Genomic DNA, 21,465 nt, shown 5'->3' on the forward strand with positions numbered 1-21,465 from the left:
CAACAGCTGCTGTAGAAAAGAATTACCTCTTGTTCTTATTTTATTTGTTACTTGTCGCCAAACCTCTGTGGTCAAACGATAACGTTCGCCTTTCGGGAAATACAGTGGGCAAAAGTCTTTTGTGTGAGACAAACGGTGTTAAAAATTTAACTACCATCGCACGTGTTTCTCGGAAAATATATAAAGCCAATTGTCATCAAAATTTCATTGACTATATGAATCCAAAATTTAGACTGAGATCTCTTGAGATGATATAAAATATTATTGTAATTACAATGGAATGCATGGGGAAAGGCAGTAATATATTTAATAGTAATATATTTTTTTAAATATATTTAATTATGTTATTATTTTATGTTAATTATTTTATTTAATATATTTAAATTTATTGTAATGATATATTATGATATTTAGAAAGTATTTTAAACTGAGAGAAAGTTATGGATCTCTCAATCGATCAGACTGACTTATTTTGGGAAAATTAGTCGGCGAAAGTGTAGCGGATATCCTAACGTATTAAAAGCAAACATTTTATGCGTGAGAGAGTAGAGAGGCTCATATATCGCGTCTCTCGATCTGCTCGAAGTAGGCGGAAGAAAGGCGCAAGGTGTTCCCTCGAAGTCAGGTGGCCGCCTTCTTCAGTGCACCTGTTGTTGAACGGTTGAAATTACATTTTATCAATTCATATTAAGAATAGTAGAAAAGTAATATCCATCAGTAATAATAAACCGACTATTCTAATTCTAGTACGATATTTATTTGCTCTGCTCACAAATCCTTTTTAGAAAACAACTTTATATCGCAGTTTTAAATAATTTAATTATTCACAAATTTTCTTTAATTATCCACAAATATCACTTAAAACCAACTCGTTTCGTGGATCGTGTAATCAGTTTTTAAATTCTGTCGAAGATTCCAAAAAATTGTAACGTGGAGTCTTTAGAAAATAGCCTCATTAGAAAACAGTTTTGAAACACGTGCAGGAATACAGTTTTACAAAGACTCTTCAATTATTTACAAATGTCATTCGACCATGCCAAGTGGTCGGATTGATTGTACGGTCAATTTTTAAAACCTTTCGAAGATCTGATCCTAAAAGATCGCGACGTGGAGCTTTCAGAAAACAATGTCTCTTGAGAAAATAACTTTACATTGCCTGAAGGAACGCATGCAGAAATACAATTTTAGACTCTTTAATTATTCACAAATGGCATTCTGGGTCAAGTGGTCGGATCGATACAGTCAATTTTTAAATCCTTTCGATTTAAAAAAAATCGGGACATAGAGTCACTCGCTCGCCGTCCCAACGAATTTCACCTTTCGGAGCACTAACCATCTGCCGTTCTGTTTCCAGGCGGTTGAGAGCAGGCCTCACATCAGGCACCATCGGGAAGGCTCGCACTGCAGCAGATGCGGTCCAGGCTGGGGCGTGATTAGCCGTTGCGCTCGCGGCCGCGACACCGTATGCGAGCGATGCCCCAGTGGTACGTACAGCCCGCATCACAGCACGCAGCCCTGCTGGAATTGCGCCAGATGTGGCCCGGGTTTGTACGAGGCTCATCCGTGCACATCGCGCACCGACACCGTCTGCGACTCCTGCCACCGTCCAGCACCGGACAATCCGGACTACCGACGGAAGTGCGAAGGTCGCGCGAGGTTCTTCCTCGCCCCGGAAGACGCGAAGAGCACCGCCGAGGAAAGCGTGCTGGTGAATGAGCCCGCTTATAGATTCCAGCTGTACAACAGGGAGCAGGTACTTGAGAAGGATGTGGAGGCCATCCTGAGGGACAAAGAGACAGTTGGATCAGAGGTTCTACAGAGGGTCAACCAACCATCGTCCGAACATTAATTTTATCTTCAAGATGATCTGACGTATTCCTATCCATGACGAAAAAGAAGGTATAAAGTTTTTTTCGATTGTAGAATTCTTGAAGTTTGATTATTACTAATTTACCTGAGAAATAAATGGATGGTGTAGAAATTCGTACAGACTCGTAATAAGATTAGAAGAATAATATAGGTTCGACCTTTATTGATCGATCTTTTAATACTAGTCAATTAGTGCTTAAGAGAATTAATTTCTTTTGCGGAACAGCGAACGACTTTAGTACGAGTTGAAAAATGGGAATATTTTCGCAAAGTGAATATTCATTTAATATTTGTCGATTAGAATTCCGATTGTTTGCGTAGATTACAACACAATAAAGAAATGAAAAATACTTCCTGACACCCCGCTAAGTATATAGCATAAAAAAAAATCCTTCTCCTTAATACGAATAGACTGTTACATTTTTAATATTTAGATAAGTATTGCAAGTCGTATTACAAATGCATATGTCAGTAACTGTTGTTCGTAGATTCACCGTAGATTTCAATTTATAAAATAGTTAGAAATTTTTCATCCAAGCGTCCGATCGTGAAACATAGTTCTATAAAAATTTAGACTCTTTATTTTTGTGTTTTCGAATATTATCATTGCGTCCCTTACAGAAATTTAATAAATTGTCGAATTCTTAAATATTGTAAAACAGTAATTATTTATTTTAAATATTAAAAGCACCATTGTTCATTATACTTCAAATAAATAATTAATTACTATCTCAATAAATTTGTTTTATTTATTTTTAATACTAAACTGGTTATTACATTTCTGTAAGGAACTGATTTAGATTATTATCGTTACGATTGATAACAAGTGCACGTGTATTTGTGTAATTAATCAATATGCTCAAACCTACAAGTAAAATTGACAAATTTTTTTAGATTTATTCGAAATTAGCATGATCGATATTGTTGGACGCTAAGGCGATATGATCTTTCAATGTTATTTCGTCTGAAAATAATCTGATCTTTCACTTACGTGATTACGAATTCAATCTTCTAATCCATATTTAATAAGCTTTTTGAATTACGTATGCGAACGATCCGAAGATATAAATATCACCAGGCACTGTAAAATATAATAGACGTCTGCATTGTGAAATACGATCATCTACAACTTTCAGCATTATTTATACATTATTCCGTATACGAAAATAGATCTGTGTGAATACCAACTTACAATGCACTTTGCTAAGCATACTTTGATTATCCTCTTCAAGCAACTGGCACATACGTGTTCTTCAATTTCTTAAATATATTGTTGATAAAAGAAAAACAAATAACATTCACTATAGTATTTCTAATCCTTTTCACTTCTTTTTTCTTTATTTAATTGATATGAATTTAAATATTCAAAATAAAATATAATTAAACATTTTATTATACGAATATTTTACATAATGAAATGCACATTCTAATTTTAGCAGTCGAAACTGAATTGAGATTACCTTCTTGCGTACAACTTTCAATTGGAGTCAATTGCATTGAAAAAAACTACATCTTTTATTTTGAGCAGTATACATGTTGCATAGAAAAAATTATTTTTATATTGAAAGCCATAGAAATGTGCTCCATACAATTCCTATAAATGAATAAGACGCATTCAGATTGGAAAGAATTTATTTTAACGTTCGTGAATATCTGAAATCTGAATTCAATTCATTCTCATTTATTGAAACGTGAATATTTCATATGCAAAATAAGACTGCAAAGTATATTAATATTAATATGCGGCAATGTATCTTTAGAATTATGACGTGTTCAATGTTTCATATATTTGCGAATCTTATTGTCAAACGAATGCATGATTAACAATTAAATGCTAGAATACGTCGATCAGACAGATCTGCCAGTGGCGAATTATAGCGCTATAAAAAATGCATGCCTCAAACGGTACCATTGATTTATTTTAGTATTGTAAAATGCATTTTTAAGAGCTATTGTAAATATACTTTAGCTAAATGCTACTTAAATAACGTCGTTACTGCATTTACCGTACCATTTCAAAACTTTCATAAAAAGAATTTTTTACGCTAGATAATTGTCAAATGCTACAAAATCACAAAAGAAGTTTGTGTGACAAAGTTTTGTGTCTTTATCGAATCAATATTCACGTAATAACGTACATTTAAAAAAAACTTTGAAGTGAGAGTTACATCTAATATACCAATAAACTCTGCACGAAGATTTTTATTGATTATTGAAAGTCATTCTATTGATTATCTGGAAGAATTTATCTGTGAAAAGAGCGTGGTCATTGTTGATACGTTCTCGAAACACCTTGAATTAAAGTTTGCATTAAAAATAAAAGTGATTATCTTGAATGTTTATTTTTAGCATTTAATGAACTAATCCAGTATTTTGTAAATATATAAATTGCTAATAATTTGATAATCACAAAACTTTGTGACCAAACTTTTCTCACTCTAATAATAAACTATCCTTATCACCCTAATAATATTTTTGTGCATAATTTTATGTTCCTTTATAATCTTAATTCCAATTCTGATCCAGTTAGTCTTTGATCTTTACTTTCTAACAAAAAAAATTCTATCCTAGTTTTATATTCCTATCTTTTAAAAATATACATATTTGCATAGAAATTCGTAAACTAGTTATAAAGATTACAATAAATCAATATTCGATGTAAACTATCAATGTAATATTTACGTTTTATCTTCTAGGTTTAAGAATTAAAAAAGACAAGGATTAAATTAAACCGAGATTAATCTACATTGATAGAAATGGACATTAATCGTCCAAATTTTTGCGCTGACTCATTCTAATAATTAATCTGTGGATTTCTATGCAAATACATATATTTTGATAGAAATAGGTCTGATTGAAGTTAAAACGGAGAAAATTGTTAAAACAATGACAGAATGAAGAGCCAGGTAAAGTAGGCACATTTTTATATGAGAGATAATATTTATGTATATATATTATTTTATGATATAAATCAATAATGTCTTATAAACGTACATGTGTACATACAAAGCTAAATGATACAAAATAAATCAGTGATCCAGGAAAGGACGCTTGCACGATTTATTCTGCGTAAGGAATCGGCTAGAGCGGTACTCGGAAGAGATAAAGAAGGGCGAAAACGAACGCATGCTACGGGACTAAAGATTTCTCGCGTAAAGATTAAATGTAGAAACTGCGGTTTTTTGAACTTCCGTGAAAACTCCCCGAGGTTCGGAACTCTATGAATATTAAATCGAATGGCGAATTCATTATATATATATATGTAAAAAAAAATACGTGTATTCGAACGATGTGCCACGTGCATAACTAGAACGAAAAATCCTATGAAACTTGCTGCGCGTCAGGAAAAAGAGTAAATACACTAGCTAATCGTAGCTGGAGATCAAGACCAATATACGCTCATTAACATTTGACTTCGAAGTCACAATGGTCAAAAACCACACGGGACGACACTCATGCATATGCTACACGAGGAAATAAATACGATGAACATCGTTAATTACAAAGACGAAAGTCGCAATCTACTATGATATTATCATACAATACGCTCGTCCGCAAGCAACTCGTGAGCGAGGCAACTCGTGGCCGAAAATCAGTCGCGATCTGCTCTCTACGCTCGTTTTATTTTTTCGCGCTCATCAACCGTTTCGGCAGTTGTTCGCGATAGGTCTAGTAAATTTCTACATTAAATCTGTACACGATTAGACCGCAATGAAAAGGAGACAACGACACAAACGATAGCGCGAAAAGGTAGATATTCCCGCGCAACGGTCAGACACTCTTTTTTTTTCTTTAATTTCTCTCGTATGTGTGTGTAAACAGACGAGTATTTTTAAGACTACACGAATTGAATATCCGAATATTAGAATATCTCGACATTCGTAAATAATTTACGGAATCTTAGAGTAGAAGACGATAGGCTTTATGGCATTAATGTGATACGCGATAAAAACGAGGTCTTTCATATCACATCGCTTTACACGATATTGTGAGTAATTCGGTTTACCAAAAAATTCTAACAGATAACAACGAATTACGCGGATAGATATTCGAGATATTCGAATTATTCGAACATTTAGCACATATTGTAGTCAAATATCGAATCGTACCGACGGCTTCGATCGTCAGCAGATCGGAGCATCGCCACATGATAATCTAACAACCGTGTGTCGCCACACATTTCTCTTAATATATATATATATATATATATATATATATATATATATATATATAATTTATGTATTTATAATATAAAGGTATGTATATATTATATATATTAACGCAACTTTCATTTGAATGTGAAACGGCCCACGCACGATCTATCGATCTGCATAAATTTCGCGTGATATTTCTCTAATATATTTAATTTTACGTATAGCTCGAATGCTTAGATTCGCGCAATAGTCTTTTGTTACGTAAATCGTAGGATCATGAGTGGGCCTTTTAAATCTAAAGCGCAACACGATTCTCATCTCTATAGTATATAATAAACGCGAACTCTATATAATAGTACGAATGAGGAGATATATCGTTATTATAAATATCGTTGACTGTCTTTGTTTTTAAAATATAATCAAACTTTCTCGCAAAATCCATGACTGGCGGTCAATGTTTGGTCGAGGGTCCACGTTAATCAGTTTGTCAATTCTTCTAAATGTATAAAATTCGAAAAATAAAACTCCACACATAAAACGACGCACAAAACACACATGAGATTCATTAATAAAAGTCGATTATTGTACGCAGGAAATCAATAAAAATTATAAAATATTCATAATATAGTTTGAATAGAGAGAAATTCATGTAAATATAGATATTTTAAAGTGTATTTTATACATATTATATATATATATATATTTTTTTTTTATTTATATATATAAAACTTATATATATATATATATATATATATATATCCATATATAATTAGAAATAAAAAAATTTTTACGATATTTTTTCATTTCAAATTGGACTTTAAAATATAGGTGGAAGTGGAAAATTCTGTTCTGCCACATAATTTCGATCTAGTTCCATTAAATTTCCATCTCTTTGGTCAGCATTTTTTATTAGAGAAAAAAGATTTAAGGATAAAGACATCAAAGATCACAGCTCTACAGTATTTCACAGACCTTGGACAAGAAAACTATTATAAAGGAATGTTTGAACATGTAAAACGTTGGGATAATTGTCTCAATGTAATTGTTTACAATGGAAAAATTTATTTTCTTTTATTGTCATTTTTTTCTTGATTTTAAAAATAATTTTTATTTAATTTTAATTTGTATCTTAATTATCCAACAATTAAAAGAATACTGCGATTTAAAATGTCATTAATATATAAAACACAAATTATATCAATTTTACATATATATTACACATTTATACGTAAAAAGATCTATAATGGTATAACATAGCAAATTGTTATCCTCTCATTTCTTTCTAATAATAACAATTTATAGATTATAATTTTAGGTTGGATTATACGTCAGTATCGCAATAAAAAAATAATTAAATTTTATAACAATTTGTACCTAGTTTAGATAAGAAAAAAAGTTATACTGTTAACAATTTGAAATGTTAACTGTTCTATAAGAACGAGAGAAATGAAAATATAAAACGCCCATGTTTCGTTTCACATTGCTTATGATTTAACGACAATTATAATCATATATCTAATAGTAAAATATTCTATCGTGACGAATAATATTTAAAAAAGGGAGAGAAGGTAATAATGATGATAATAAAATCTCATTAAATCAAGTCGTAAAACTGATAGCGCCGTGTTCTCTCGACCTATTATAATTAAAATACAGCTAATACACTATAATATAAAAGAAAAGAAATATAATGGGAACATTAGACACATGAATTTACACTATATGAATATGAAAAATATACATCTTACTTTCCTGAAGAATAAAACATAATTGAAGAATAAGAAACAAATTTGAGCTTGTATGGCTATGAATAGCGCAATCTATCCTGAAAATATTTATAGCCATTTGTGATCAATTTTATATGTACAATTGTGTAAGACTTTACAAAATCGGTAACACGTCACCGATCATTATAAAGCGATATTTAAATCATAATTAGAGCTGCTCTCTTCCCACTGTTATTATCATAATCAACATATTATTAACTTCAAATATTATCTGTACAGAGTTGTACACTCTACTAAATATACATCTTACGCAAAGACTCCGAAGATAATAAAATGTACTTCTATAGTTACAAATAATTAACCTGTAGACATTTAATTTTTAATAATAATATACTATAATACGATATACCTCCCATCTCATTTTGCAAACATAGAAATGACCAGCCATGGATTTATACTCTAATCAATATCAATGATACAGAAAATCTAGGTCAATCTAAGACATTATTCAAACTCAAGATCAGGACAAAGACAATTAAATATAAACTATTAATTGTACACAATAATTAATTCGCAGCTCCGTTAAATATAAGGGTATCTAGATAAACAGCTCATATTATACAACTACTGTCATTGTGCCCAAATCTACTCTCGCTCACGCGGCAATCTCATGGCAAAATATCAATGCAAGCAATTCGTGAATATGAACAAAACTCATGACGCATAGGTACAAAACGATATAAAAGAAAATGATGTGCAAAGAGAGATGTTCTACTCTGAATAATCGAAGTGATTAATCTATGTTTTGAAACTATATAAATTGCAACGATACGGAGGGAAACTTGTATTATAAAACTCAGTAAAAAAATCTTATGCTTTGTTTCTATAATGCGGCTCGAGTGTTTCTACAATACGTACATATCCATAGCTAATCTAGCTTCTTCATTGTCTTTCTCCATTTCGCATTCTCGCTTCATCCGCTTAAATTGTAGATTGTAATATAAGATGCAGACACATTCAAAACAGATCCACACCTTAGTATCCTCGATTATGAGATAATACTGTCTGTCATAGCCAGTTCATATACATATCCCTCGTTTTTTTCAGTACTTAATTTCGATAATCCTGATTCAAACTTATGCCTCTTCAATAAAATGATATATAGTGACACGAAACTACCTATACGAAGATATAGATCTTAGATAAGAGCGTTATTGAGTGTAAGCTTGGGTACAACGCAAATATTTCTTAACAAATAACCATCAATATCTTTTTGAACGACGCGAGATGACATCATCGTTCGATAATGATATGTCCTCTCACGACGTAGTGCTAATTTTTCGATAATATTTACGCCTGCTAGGCCGTTTAAAATTGGTCCACCAGCAGGTCACAGATCTCTACCGACATCGATTCTTTACTCGAACGTACTGTTAAACGGAACATCTGCAAGCAGAAATGTGCAGTTAAATAGAAACACAAATTATCATGCTTATTACGATATTGAATCTTTCAAGAATTGAACATTACCTGGGCTTGTTTATTAGGTTCAAGACGTAACAAGCAACCCACTTGCTGCGCCCTCATATGAACGATACCAGCGCAGACAAAATTATCGGGATTCGGATCAATGCCATCAAGCAGTTGCATTCCAAATCCTTGTAGTTTCGTGCGTACTTGTGTCAGATCCATAGGTTGTTGCGCTTTGAAAATCTTTTGTGATCGTTGTTGATTCGCTCTGAAAATAAATTTAATATGGAAATCAATCTATGGAACTATTTAAAAAAACCTCACGTCTCTCTTTCCCCCTTAATTGTATTGCAATCATATCACATACCCGCCAAGATTTTTCCATCTTGCAAAGAATGATTCCCCATTCATTTCTGTTGGTTCGAAGAACTTATTAATTGTTAATGGTAACTTCATTGTGATCTTCTGTGGCACATTATTGTAAATGAAGGAGATAATCATGCTCGGCGAATCTATAAATAGGAAATACTACGTGTAATGGAACAATAATATATTCTGATATTAATTATTAAAAATTTGTAAAAATATAATAATAACGTACCATTATAGTCGTCAATACATTCTGCATTGATCATTTGCTGGATCTGAGCACCAGCTTCCAATATAGGATCAACAGGTTTTACTTGTACAGCTAACTTTGCTTGATTCTCATCTGTCCAAGATAGTTGTGGTTGAAAACTGTGCAAGGCATATTGCGTCTTGTTTCCATAAAAAAGACCTACACGTCCAAGATTTTGTCTAAACTCCGATTTTACACCGATTTGTATCAAGTCATTCTCAAACAAAACACCATTATTCTTACAAACAAACCTGAAAAATACAATCAGAATAATAATTATTACAAATATCAATATTATAATTATATAAAAATTTCTCATCGCATAATATATTTTACTTTTTAGGATTGTATGTATTTTGGGTGCCGTTGGTAGTACCAAGTTTATTTGGCATGTTATAAATATCTCCCAAAACATCAAGCAATACGCCTGTATTACTAGACGGTTGCGAGGAAGGTGGAGTTGACAAGCCTAGTAAATCAGCAGAAGAATTATTAACTGTCACGGTTGTAGCAGCAGCAGGAGGAGGTTCAGTGTGATGATTAGTGTTTGGCGCTGGACTCTTGCTTTCTCTAATTTCATTCTCTGGTACTCGACCCGGTTTTTTCTTCTTTAAAACTGCAAGAATGGAGGATTCCCTTTCGGGAAATGCTGGCATTTCTTCTAATACGGTGGCCTACAGAAACAGATATATCAATGACGAATATTCATATTTTTAATTGTTACATGTTACATACCAAGACATCAGTTGAAGCAATAATACTCAATTGCAAATATTCTGATGCTCTTTGTTGCAACTCAGCGTCTGCGCTACGTAAATTACTATGCTGTCTGAAGACATCTTGGATCTGGCTGCGTATTTCGGGGAACAGATTGACAAACTTTATATACGTCGAAAGTAGTAATGCTCGAGTCATGGGAGAGCATAAATGATACTGTAAGAGATATACATATGTAGATATGTGTGTGTGTGTGTGTGTATATATATATATATATATATATATATATATGAACAATTTTCAAAAATAAAAATATATGCACTTACTTTGGAATGTAGTAGTTGAAACTGAACAGCTGGAGAAGATCGTTGGTCGCCAGCTATGAGATTACCAAATTCTCCAAGTATATAACCACCGACTTTAACCATATTTTCGTGACAAGCGGGTGCTTGCAGCGCCTGTAACATACAACACATACAAAATGTCGGAATAATTTTACAAAAGGAAAAAATATATATTTTACCTCAAAGACGGTTTTCGCAGCATAGCCCTGAACATCATCTCGATTGATAACAATCTGAATAACTCGATACCAAACTTCTTCGGATACGTAATCGCCTGCTATCCTAATCAGATTTAGGATAACATCAACATACCAAGTATAATCGGTTGCATATTTTTCCGCTAAAATCGCAACTTTAAGGACCATTTCTTCTCTAATCGAGTAATCAGCTGTCTCCAAATAATTTAGCATTTCCTGAACAATCTCTTCGGCATTGCTTTTATCACACATGGCATATAATAGATCTACTGCTTGCTGTCTCACAGAAACGTCCTTCTCCATCTTCATTGATAATATGACTACTTCTTGGTGTTTCTTTACGGCTTCGTGCGAGAATTCTGAAGTAGCCAAATGGCACATAGATTCGAGTGCCAGGTATCGCAAATTGGTCTCTCGGTTCGATAAAAATTGACCGAGCTGATTGCATGCTCGTACAAGGAGATTCGGCTCGCTATCGTTGTGAATAATTAAACTAATGGCTTCAAAGAGAACAGCATTTTTCGCGTTTGAGTGCTGGACCTTCTTTGACTTGGGTGGTTCTTGAGCTTTGTTTAATATTGTTTCTAGACATTCGTTTAATCTGCCTCTCACACCTGGATCTTCGGCTGCAAAAATATAAATTCCGTAAATAAATATATCCTACAATATATCCTATTGTATTTCTACATACAATGTACTTCATGTATTGTGGAATTAAATACCTGGTGGTGTATAGTTCTGCAGCAGACGTAATAACTTGACAGATAACCATGGGGCTGGTACAAAGTAATACGTATAATCTTGCAGATCTGTATAACTTGACGTAACAATCTACAATCGCAGAAAAAATGTTAAATAATATTCTTATTGTCGTACGATTTTTACTTCAGTAACGTACTCTACTTAATCTCGAAACTGCAAGACTAACGCAGCCTTTGTATTCATCGGGATTTCTTTTTACGAGAGCGTCTATGAGTGATGCTGCGGCTGTTACAACGCCCAGATGTTGGTCGTTCAACAGATGAACTATACGCGACGTCCATTCACCGCCAGGTACGACATCAGGAGCTGTCCGCAATAGTCGCAGTAGACACAACGCAGCACTTTGTTTCACAACGTCCATGGTATCTCTATAGAACAAATATTTGAAAACTCAACGAATATCTGATATAAGCTCAGCATGGCTATATAAAGCAAATACAATATGTCGTACCCTGAGACAAGCAATTTTGGAATTTCATTGCCGAAGGCTTCCGCCATTTCCTTACTACCGATATTAGCGATGCATTGCAGCGCCAAATTAACATGAATTGGATTGCGTGAGGCGAGATCATTTTTTATACTTTGTATGATTAACTTAATCAGATCACTATTAGTGTTCACTAGGACTGATATGAAAAGATATCCCTAGAATTATATGAGTTAGATAGTGACATCATCCGCTACATTATTGTGCATATTGCAGATCGATTGTTTTACTTACAATTTGTTTCTCTGAATATTTATTTGATGAAAGTAGATTGACAGCTTCCATATGTCCAAAATCGATATCATGGCCAAGAAGAAAAATAAATAACAGCTTGCAAACATATTTCTTTTTCTGATATCCATCGAGTGTTTTATCTCCTTTAAACTTGCTGCGTATATTTGCTAGTTCCTTGTTAATTCTCTTAATTTCTGCCTCTTTACTTTTGCCTAGTAACATTAGTACAACGTTTTAAAAAAGAAAAGACTGCACAAGTGTATCTATCATCCTTTATACAAACAGATCTTATATAATACAATAATAAGGTACGTTTGTGACAAAAAAATAAAATATGCATTAGAATAAAACTTTTTTATTGTAATATCCTCATTTATATTTTGGCTAAAAATATTCAAGGATTTTTTATTATACATATGGATCAAAATAATACATCAGCAGAACTCGATATAAAAAATAATGATAATTGCCAAATGACTTATAAAGAGCAATCTTTTTCAGTTCAGAAAAGTGGATATAAATTATATAAATAAATAATATGCATAAATATATATAAAACTATACAATTGTGCCTTCTATAAATATCTTAAGAAGACCAGCGTTCGTTTTTAATAAACGTTTAGCTAATGTGTGGTAGATTGATATTGAGAGTCAAGCTATATCACAAGAAGATAGGCCTATATCAGAACCGCCCCCTTTCTCCTGCTCCTCACAACGTTAAACACGTCACATACAATTTCAGTTTCAATGGCACATTATCACTCGAGGAATAAAATGTCATTAATAACATCAAATACAAGATTAGCAGTATTTGAAGGAACAATAGCAATGAATTGGGAATGATTTACAATGCCGACAATCACATTATATAATCCAGCAATTAAATGTGAAGTGTGAGTATTATTGATGGAAAAATATAGAACACTGCCACACAACGGTTACTTACAATTCCTGATGTCCGATATGAATACCGCCAATCCACGCATACCATCTCCTCTGACGGCCGGCATCTTGCCTCGTTCTGTTCAAGATTACCTGTGAATGAGAGCGAGAGCTATGTGAGAACACTCGGACGTTCATTCCCCTCCAATCTGAGACGCTTAGAGATCGCGCTCCGACGCAGATATACTGTAATTGGTATTTGTTTCGCTCACTGAAAACGACGTGACGCAACGACGGGACGGCCGCGATCGCTCCTATCGCCGCGCGCTTCTATACGTGCCGTCTTTTACAATCGCAAAACTAATTTCTCCTTCTTCTCTCTCTCTCTCTCTCTCCCCTCTCTCTCTTTCTTTCTGTCTATCTCTCTCTCTCTCTCTCTCTCTCTCTCTCTGAGCGTGCTAATCGGGGAAACGGAATATCGTATGTACGTGGCGCCGAGTGGAGCTCCGGAATATAAAGTTCAGCCGTCGAAGCCACTCGGAAGAAACGCGATTGAAATCGTCGTATTCACAATTATTAAATTCGTCGAGTGATCGGAGTCGGCGACGCGGCTCTGCACCGCGAATTCCGACGGTGATTCTTGACAGCGATGCGGCACCCGGAGACCGTCCCGGCTAGCGAGGAGGAGAGATGGGGAGGGGGGAGAGGACACGTACCGGACGCGACCGTCGGAATCGACGGGGGGACGGATCCGGGAAGGCAGACGATCGCGCGGCGACGTATCGATCGAGGAAGGAGAGAACCATCTCGGAGGAAGAAGAGACGATACGAAGACGGTACCTTCGTCGAGCGTGAGCTGTTGTGGATCCGCCGGGATTCCAAGGGCGCCGCGAGTTGCCGCGAGTCCTCTCGCCGCGGCCGGGGGGGGAGTCGCGACCCACGACGTCGCCGGGTTCACTTAGGCTACGTACCGATCTCTGGGCGCTGGGGCTACGTTCGGCGCACAGCTCGCTCGCGGGACGCACGGTAGGCGTGGAACTAGTCGCGAGCCCGTGCCAGAGACTTCGTGGCTGTCGCCATTTGCAACCGTCGACTAGCCCGTGTCGTCCGACGAGCGACGGCCGCCCGTCAAAATGCCAGCGCGCACGCGCGATCCACGCTGGCGCGTGGAATTTCGTATTTCGAACCGCCAAGGCGGTCACCCGCGATTGATCGCCGCGAAAGGGCACGCCGGTTCAAGCCCACGGTTTCTTCCAGTTTCTTCGCTTCGTCCGTGGCCTCGGGATTGAATGCGAAAGGTTAAAAGGGTCCGCGATCGAACGCGAAGAGTCGCCGCATCGATAGGAATAATCAATTGATTTGGCCAAATATGGTAAACTGATATTCATGGTTGATTCTTATTTTAAGATCGTCTTAAGGTGCGACGTCTTAAGATGCTATTCTCTTATCATGACATCTTAAGACAGTCTCATGCTTTCTACGATAAGCTATTATCTAATCTTTAAATTTTTAATGATAAGAAATTAATCAATTATAGTCAATTCTTCTCATATTTGACTGTGATCAATCTTTTGATTGAACGACTTAAGACTTAAAGCTTATTGTGAGAATAAAGATATATATAAGAATCAATTATGAATTAAATGAATACTTTTTCACTTCAGATACATTTAATTCGGAATTGCAACTTATTTTGTAAAAGTATTATGTTGATCAGTAAATGACGTTATCATTTTGAGAGAATTAAATAAGGCGAGGAATTAAATAATTTTTTAATAATTCTATTTATTTTACTTCATTCCTATTTACTTCATTATAATTTAATGAGTAATTGCACACGAAATTGTCACTCTAGTTTACAAATAGTAGTTATATAAAAGATAATACTATAAATATATGGAAGCGATCTCGTATGAAAAAATTTAATGAAATTTGAAGAACATGTGTCACTGTTGGAACATCCTGTACATATTACATTGTGTAAGATACAATATACATCATATACAAATTGAAAACATTTTACTATTTTTCTAATGCTCCATTGTACAATGGTGTGATTAGGAGTACAGTCAACATGATGCTACAAATGTTTCTTTATCTTAATCTTTATAATTGGTCAAAAGTTCTTCAAAGAATTTGTAGTGAAACTTTGACCATATCCTGAATCAGTCTAATCAAAGATAAAGAGACGATTGTATATTACGTTATTTGCTGTATTTTTTCCAGCAACATTTCTATTCTGCCCTTCATGACAGGCTGTCCCTTCTTCGTCTTCTTCGATAATACCTTGTAATTTTGCAATTTCTTCTCCCTATACTTCTTCAGGGCTTCCTCTCGTTCTGCCTTTATACGAATGGCATTCTCTAGCCTGTTCTTTTTTTCTTGCTGCTTCCGCTGATATTCCCGTTTAGCTTTAAAGAAAGCACTGCTCTTCTTCAATTTGCTGTTTACATACGAATAGATTGATCAATATTAGATTTCAAGTTGTAGATTCTGAATAGGTTCCAAGTATTTTACATACCTAGTCTCATTTTTGGATGTATTACTTAAATTTGATGACGTTCCCGCGGAATTCTGCTGATCCTTTTTAAGTTCTTTATAATATTCCCGTAACACAGCCTTCTTCCTCCTCTCTTCCCATTGATTAACTAATACAAGGAAGCAAATTTTAAATAAACAATAAACTTAACCTATTCGTGGCGTACATCGTACACATACTTTTATACTTGTTGCTATACTTCTGTAATCTGTACTTCTTTTTGTCGAATTTCTTCTCCCGATGTTTATCTTCAATATCACCTTTATCAGTTCGAACTTTATCTTTCACATTCCTCGCATTGTTCCTCATGTTCGATGTTGGTTGACGTAGCACACGTAACGATGTAACCACGTGTTTCCCAATCTTTGGTGATCAATTTCAGATTTCAGGTGAAAAATCAGCTGTACACTAACGCCTCTCGCGGCAAATGTTATAACTAGAATAAAAAGCAATCAATGGTAAAAATGATTTGAAAAAAAAAAAAAAGAAAAATATCAAGTTTTATTTGAAAAAAAAAAAGACAAAAATATTAAGTTTTATTTTGTTGTCAGTACGTGTTTTAAACAGAACGTGTTTAAAAATTTAGGATACGCATTTTAAACATGATTTAATACAACACATTATTATATACGCGAGCACGAAATAAACAAATTATATTATTACACGAATAAAAATATTTAGAAATACACGTTATATAAAAATTATAAAATATATAAAAATATATATTGTAAATGTAAGTATAAAATATAATACAAAATATATAAATTATGTGTTCCAATATATAATATGTATATTTGATGTATATTCGAAAGAATCGCGTAATTTTTATCAGATATTTTTTTATTTATTAATACATATATATTTATCCAGCCATTACAAAAAAAAATGTTAAATTATATATTGCAGAAATGAATGACGACAGTAACTTGGTGGGAATTTGTAGGAATTACTTAATGCGAGAGAATGCTTATAATTATACAACTCTTTATTCGAGATTACCTGTCATTGTGTTACGTGTGAGTTTATTCATGGCGGTGACATTGGATAATTGACCATGTTAATTTATAGACTTGATGATCGATCAGCGTTAGATCGGAAGCTGCAGAATGGCAACATGATCGCTATGCGTGTGTCGTCCAACAATTTCGTTTCATTAACGATAAGGTTGTCTTACACAATTTCGTGCTAATATATATATTGCATTCACGTCCTTGTAGAAAGGCTTGCATCAAAAAGAATGGAATTTATGCATGGAAAAAACGATTTTGCTGAAATATATCTAAAAATTTAAGTTAGATAAATCTTTAAATTTTTCTGGAATGGAACTTCACTCTGAAGAGTGAAAATTCTTGAAAAAGAGTACCTCAATTTTCAATCTTTAAGCGTGAAGTCCAGAGCATAGATCTTTGCATAACGTAGAATGCAAAAAACGTAAGAAAATCAATCAATCAGTCTTTTATTTTATGGAAAGGAAAGTAATGAAGGATTTTAATTGGTTCATTTCCTTGCAGGCTTTCTACAATAAGTCATTATCTAAGTTTGTGTCTTTAAGTCATAAAAAATTGATCAATCATGTTTCACACACACACACACACACAATTTTTTTTCTCACAGCCGAATGTGAGAATAATCGACTATGATCAATCAATTTCTTATGGCTTAGGACATAAAGCTTAAGTAATAGCTTATTGTAGAAAACTCTCATTATGCATTTATGCATTATGCATTATGCGTTATGCAAGGCTGTGATCCCAGATTTCACTCTAAACTCACTCTTCGGAGTGAGAATCACTCTAAAATTTTAGAGAATACAGAAAATAATTTTGTTAGACTATCAAAATAATTCTGTGGAAAATTCAAGCATGATGACTAACGTAAAAAGTTTTGACATTCTAATAATCAAGAATTGAGAGTTCCACATAATTATTTTAATAGTCCAACCAAAATTATATTTTCTCAAAGATCTATATCTAAAAATTTAGCAAAATATACTTAGCTATAAATTTTTAAATTCAATTCATTTCAGCAAAATTGTACTTTTTTCATGTACACACTCTTGAGTGCCTAACGTTTTAACAAAAATTCTCAATAATTCGCGATGTCCGCGTCGTTTCTTCATTATGTATCTCGTGTTTCCCGACTGCGTTTGCAAGAGATTGGACAATTATTCATAGCTCGGTACGTAGACGAGGAAAACAAGCAAACTGACGTCGCTGAAAAGATAGTAGCTCAACGGTATGCGCTCTACCGGGCTATTATTAGCTGACAAAATCCGAGACGAGCATAGAATCCGAAGCCAGATTCATTCGAAGGCATTTGCCGTTCGGTTCCTTCGACCGTCGATCACCTCTTCATGATTCAATGTCGAGGATATGACAACGAATTGATCGAATTGATCGATCACTCGTAACATTTTACTGAATATCGAAGTAGGATACATCATTACTTATCATTACTCATACTTTTATAACATAAAAAATTAAATTACAATGTACAACGGCTTTAATATGCATTAATGCGCATTTTTATATTGAAAGAAAAAAATTGGCTGCTGCAGCAAATTAGATGGTAAATATGGTAAATCATTTTTAATTGGGTGCAACAGCCAATTTTTGGTTGCGTTAGCCTATCCGCAATGTCAGTATAAAATTTCGATAGGCTAACGCAACCAAAAATTGGCTGCTGCAACCAATTAAAAATGTTATGTCATCAGCCAATTTTTTCTTTTAGTGTACGTTCAACTGAATTCGTTATTAATTAAAACAATGACGTCATTAACTAGATGTCTTAAAGACATATCATGACGTTCTCCGTAGCGAAATCTTACGCAATTATGGGAAAGATTGATCAAGAAGGTTATTATGCACGACAGTCTTATCTTCGATCCATATTAGGAACCTGTGACGCCTTTTATCGATCGACGTAAACCTCATGGAGGTGACGTCACACCAGTCAAGTTTCCTTTCCTCTCACATCGATGGTGTCTGTTTTCGTCGATGGTGTCTGTTTTAAAAATGAGAGAGGAAGTCCGTCGCCTCGTAAAGAATCTCACCTGGAGATATAAAAGCGATGACATTGACACACTTTAGCATCAACCTCGATGATCTCGAGATCAGCATCTTTTATTCCTCTCTTTTATTACTAGATACGTGAGATACTAAAAAAAACTCTTATTAAAACTCTTATTAAATCCTTGTGTGAGCTCGTAACGAAAATCATTTTCTCAAATGAAACATGTTTAAAAGTTTAGCAACGTTGTTTCAAATTTCTAAGGCAAATGAAAAAATTTAGTCTAAAAATTTCGTCGCTACATTTTTTCGGAGAAACGTTCATTGGCTCTGTAATATTTTATATTATATTTATTGATATATTTTACTTTCATTGTACAATCCTACGTTTCCTTTAGCTCATCAAAAATCAGTATCTGTGACTTCCGTTCCTTCCTTCGATGGCTTTGATTCATTTACTTAGTTCGACGTGAGAAGACTTTTCGGCGATGTTCTAATTCACATGAGCGTATGTGGAGACCGGCAAAGGACTGTATATGTCGAATGTGTTGTGTATGGACGAATACGGGGGCGTATAGTGACGTTGCCATTCCATTCAGACGCGAGAACGCAATTCGTGACGATACGAGGCGCCGAAATAGCGTCGGCGTCACTCATCGCGAGACTCCGTTTCAATACCGTAAAAGAATTCTCTCGTGACGACGCATACAGTCTTTTTTAATATTCCCGGCTCGATGACGCGTCTCGGAGTGATTGCCAATTTTCGATAGACACAATGCGGGAAGAATTTCCAATCGGCCATTGTTGATGTAAGAATCCACATCTTCTATATACTGAGTTTCGCAATTTCATCAATTTGATTCACGATTTTTGAAGTTGTTGGTTAGATATCTGTGCCTATATTACACGTGGCAATGCTAACAATTAACATCTTCAATTTATAAACTGGCATATAATTTTATTTAAAAATTTTAACACTCTCGGGAAAGGTTTAACGTCAAAAATGTAAAATTATTTTAATCTTGACAGGAAAGAACGATTTTATTGAAATGTCTAAAAATTTGCCTATATATAGATATAGATTTGAAAATAATCATGTAATATAATATATTTTGACATTCCAGTAAGTAGCTTTGAGTGTTTCACATAATTATTTTAATAGCCCAACAAAATTTATTTTCAGATCTGTATCTAGCTAAATTTTTAGATATTTTAACAAAAATCATTCTTTCTATGATCTATACAGAATAGAAAAGCTATTATAATGGCGCTAAAACGATGGTATATTTTGAAGGAAGAAATATAAATGAAATATAAATTATAAATTTTATTTAAAGAAAAGCTGTAAAATTAAAAAAATAGATCTTCGTCTTCTAAATTAGGTTAATGTCTTTCAATTAAAATTTTCATTGATGACGATTGCAATCTTCATGGATGGATCACCGCGATTAAACGATGTCTTGTCGACCTTTTAATTCGGTCTAATTAAACGATCAGCACCGTGAAAATTGTATTCGCCGTTGCATCTAATCGTTAAAGGCTCTTACATCATCCCTTTTGTTTTCAGTTTATGTTTACCGACACGAATGTTCACTCTCGCTTATGACAGTGTTTTAAAACAAAAAAAATTTTTAAGTCTTAAATATATTAAAAATTTTATCAGAAGAATTGTAGGAACTAGGAACTACTACATAAAAACTTATTTTTACACACATTGTGATCACTTTATTTCCATCCTTCTTATATCAGCCATAAATAGATACAAATAATTCTATCGAGATCTGTGGAATTTCGAGATTGTTCTTTTGCGGAGGTCGTTTATAAGGAAACGATTGCGCGGGTTTATTAGTCATGCTGTGTTGCGCGGCAATGATGATTCGTTTTGTGCCTACGCGCGATCTTTATATGAACAAATTCTAAGAGCGAGGCCACATTTTTGTGTGATGTATTATTTGTTTTAATAAGTCCACCCGAAAATAAGTCCACCCTCAGAGTATCAGAAAGTCAGCACATTGGCCTCAATGAGGATTTTCTCGACGGGAAGGAAGTCAATTCTCTTAAATTTCAGTCGTCAGGTCTAGTTTATTCAAAGTATCAACATTTAGAACGTTTTTCGCCGTTTTTTCTCTTCTTAAAAAAAATATCAGAATGGATTTACCATTAATATACCATTGATATATTCACATAAACGACCATGAATACATCAACTAAATATCTCAAAATTATTTTTTGAATAATAGTATCTAAACAACGGAGCAACTTTCTATAGAAAATTACGTTGAATTTAATTTGTCAGCTGTTAATTTATTCTTGTCTAGTTTATTCAAAGTAACAATATCTAATACATTTTTTCATCTTTCTATTCTTAAAAAAATATCAGCATTATTATCTTTCATTATTATATTCATATAAACGACTACGAATATATGAAATATTTCAAACTTATTTTAAACAAT

The 21,465-nt window shown here is 34.0% G+C and overlaps 3 protein-coding genes across 9 annotated transcripts in view; 1 reads left to right on the forward strand and 2 right to left on the reverse strand.

Moving 5' to 3' along the window:
• The window catches only part of LOC105146651 (uncharacterized), a 31,828-nt gene extending 27,489 nt beyond the window's left edge, over nucleotides 1–4,339 (forward strand). For 3 of the 5 annotated variants that reach the window (XR_015548237.1, XR_015548235.1, XR_015548238.1), the window contains exon 5: nucleotides 1,355–1,472. Coding sequence is in view for 1 of the 5 variants with exons in the window: in XM_011057053.2 (XP_011055355.1) it covers nucleotides 1,355–1,849 (495 nt within the window). In the remaining 4 variants the exon portion in view is untranslated. Of the gene's footprint in view, nucleotides 1–1,354 lie in introns of all 5 variants that reach the window. The other 2 variants (XR_015548236.1, XM_011057053.2) reach the window with 2 other exon arrangements.
• Nucleotides 4,340–4,789: 450 nt separating this feature from the next.
• AP-2alpha (adaptor protein complex 2, subunit alpha) lies at nucleotides 4,790–14,612 on the reverse strand. 3 transcript variants are annotated; one of them, XM_011057043.2, is made up of 14 exons: nucleotides 14,434–14,612; nucleotides 13,527–13,615; nucleotides 12,581–12,792; nucleotides 12,311–12,504; nucleotides 11,996–12,227; nucleotides 11,820–11,928; nucleotides 11,080–11,723; nucleotides 10,883–11,014; nucleotides 10,575–10,772; nucleotides 10,176–10,513; nucleotides 9,822–10,090; nucleotides 9,588–9,732; nucleotides 9,281–9,488; nucleotides 4,790–9,196 (listed from the first exon to the last, which is right to left on the reverse strand). In XM_011057043.2, exons 2-14 carry the CDS (start codon nucleotides 13,588–13,590, stop codon nucleotides 9,119–9,121), a joined length of 2,823 nt encoding a protein of 940 aa, XP_011055345.1. In that variant the 5' UTR covers nucleotides 13,591–13,615; nucleotides 14,434–14,612; the 3' UTR covers nucleotides 4,790–9,118. The 3 variants fall into 3 exon arrangements, with proteins under 3 accessions (XP_011055345.1, XP_011055344.1, XP_011055346.1); XM_011057042.2 differs by having other exon boundaries at nucleotides 14,303–14,612; XM_011057044.2 differs by lacking the exon at nucleotides 14,434–14,612 and adding an exon at nucleotides 13,735–14,287.
• A 618-nt stretch (nucleotides 14,613–15,230) lies between these two features.
• On the reverse strand, nucleotides 15,231–17,173 carry LOC105146646 (uncharacterized). The gene is made up of 4 exons (XM_011057045.2): nucleotides 17,001–17,173; nucleotides 16,181–16,437; nucleotides 15,984–16,110; nucleotides 15,231–15,905 (listed from the first exon to the last, which is right to left on the reverse strand). The coding sequence occupies exons 2-4, from the start codon at nucleotides 16,308–16,310 to the stop codon at nucleotides 15,662–15,664; spliced, it is 501 nt and encodes a 166-aa protein (XP_011055347.1). The 5' UTR covers nucleotides 16,311–16,437; nucleotides 17,001–17,173; the 3' UTR covers nucleotides 15,231–15,661.
• Nucleotides 17,174–21,465: the final 4,292 nt, after the last annotated feature.

Source organism: Acromyrmex echinatior, chromosome 19 (assembly GCF_024713525.1).
Source record: "Acromyrmex echinatior isolate Ae372 chromosome 19, ASM2471352v2, whole genome shotgun sequence".
Lineage (NCBI taxonomy): Eukaryota > Metazoa > Arthropoda > Insecta > Hymenoptera > Formicidae > Acromyrmex > Acromyrmex echinatior.

Excerpts from the sequence above, each read along its gene's own strand:
- AP-2alpha (XM_011057043.2), bottom strand. The coding sequence starts at position 13,590 with ATGCCGGCCGTCAGAGGAGATGGTATGCGTGGATTGGCGGTATTCATA. Across the intron at positions 10,514-10,574 it reads TTGCTTCAACTGATGTCTTG|GCCACCGTATTAGAAGAAAT; the intron begins GTATGTAACATG and ends CTGTTTCTGTAG. Across the intron at positions 9,733-9,821 it reads ATGTATTGACGACTATAATG|ATTCGCCGAGCATGATTATC; the intron begins GTACGTTATTAT and ends TCCTATTTATAG.
- LOC105146646 (XM_011057045.2), bottom strand. The coding sequence starts at position 16,310 with ATGAGGAACAATGCGAGGAATGTGAAAGATAAAGTTCGAACTGATAAA. Across the intron at positions 16,111-16,180 it reads GTATAGCAACAAGTATAAAA|TTAATCAATGGGAAGAGAGG; the intron begins GTATGTGTACGA and ends TCCTTGTATTAG. Across the intron at positions 15,906-15,983 it reads ACATCCAAAAATGAGACTAG|CAAATTGAAGAAGAGCAGTG; the intron begins GTATGTAAAATA and ends GTATGTAAACAG.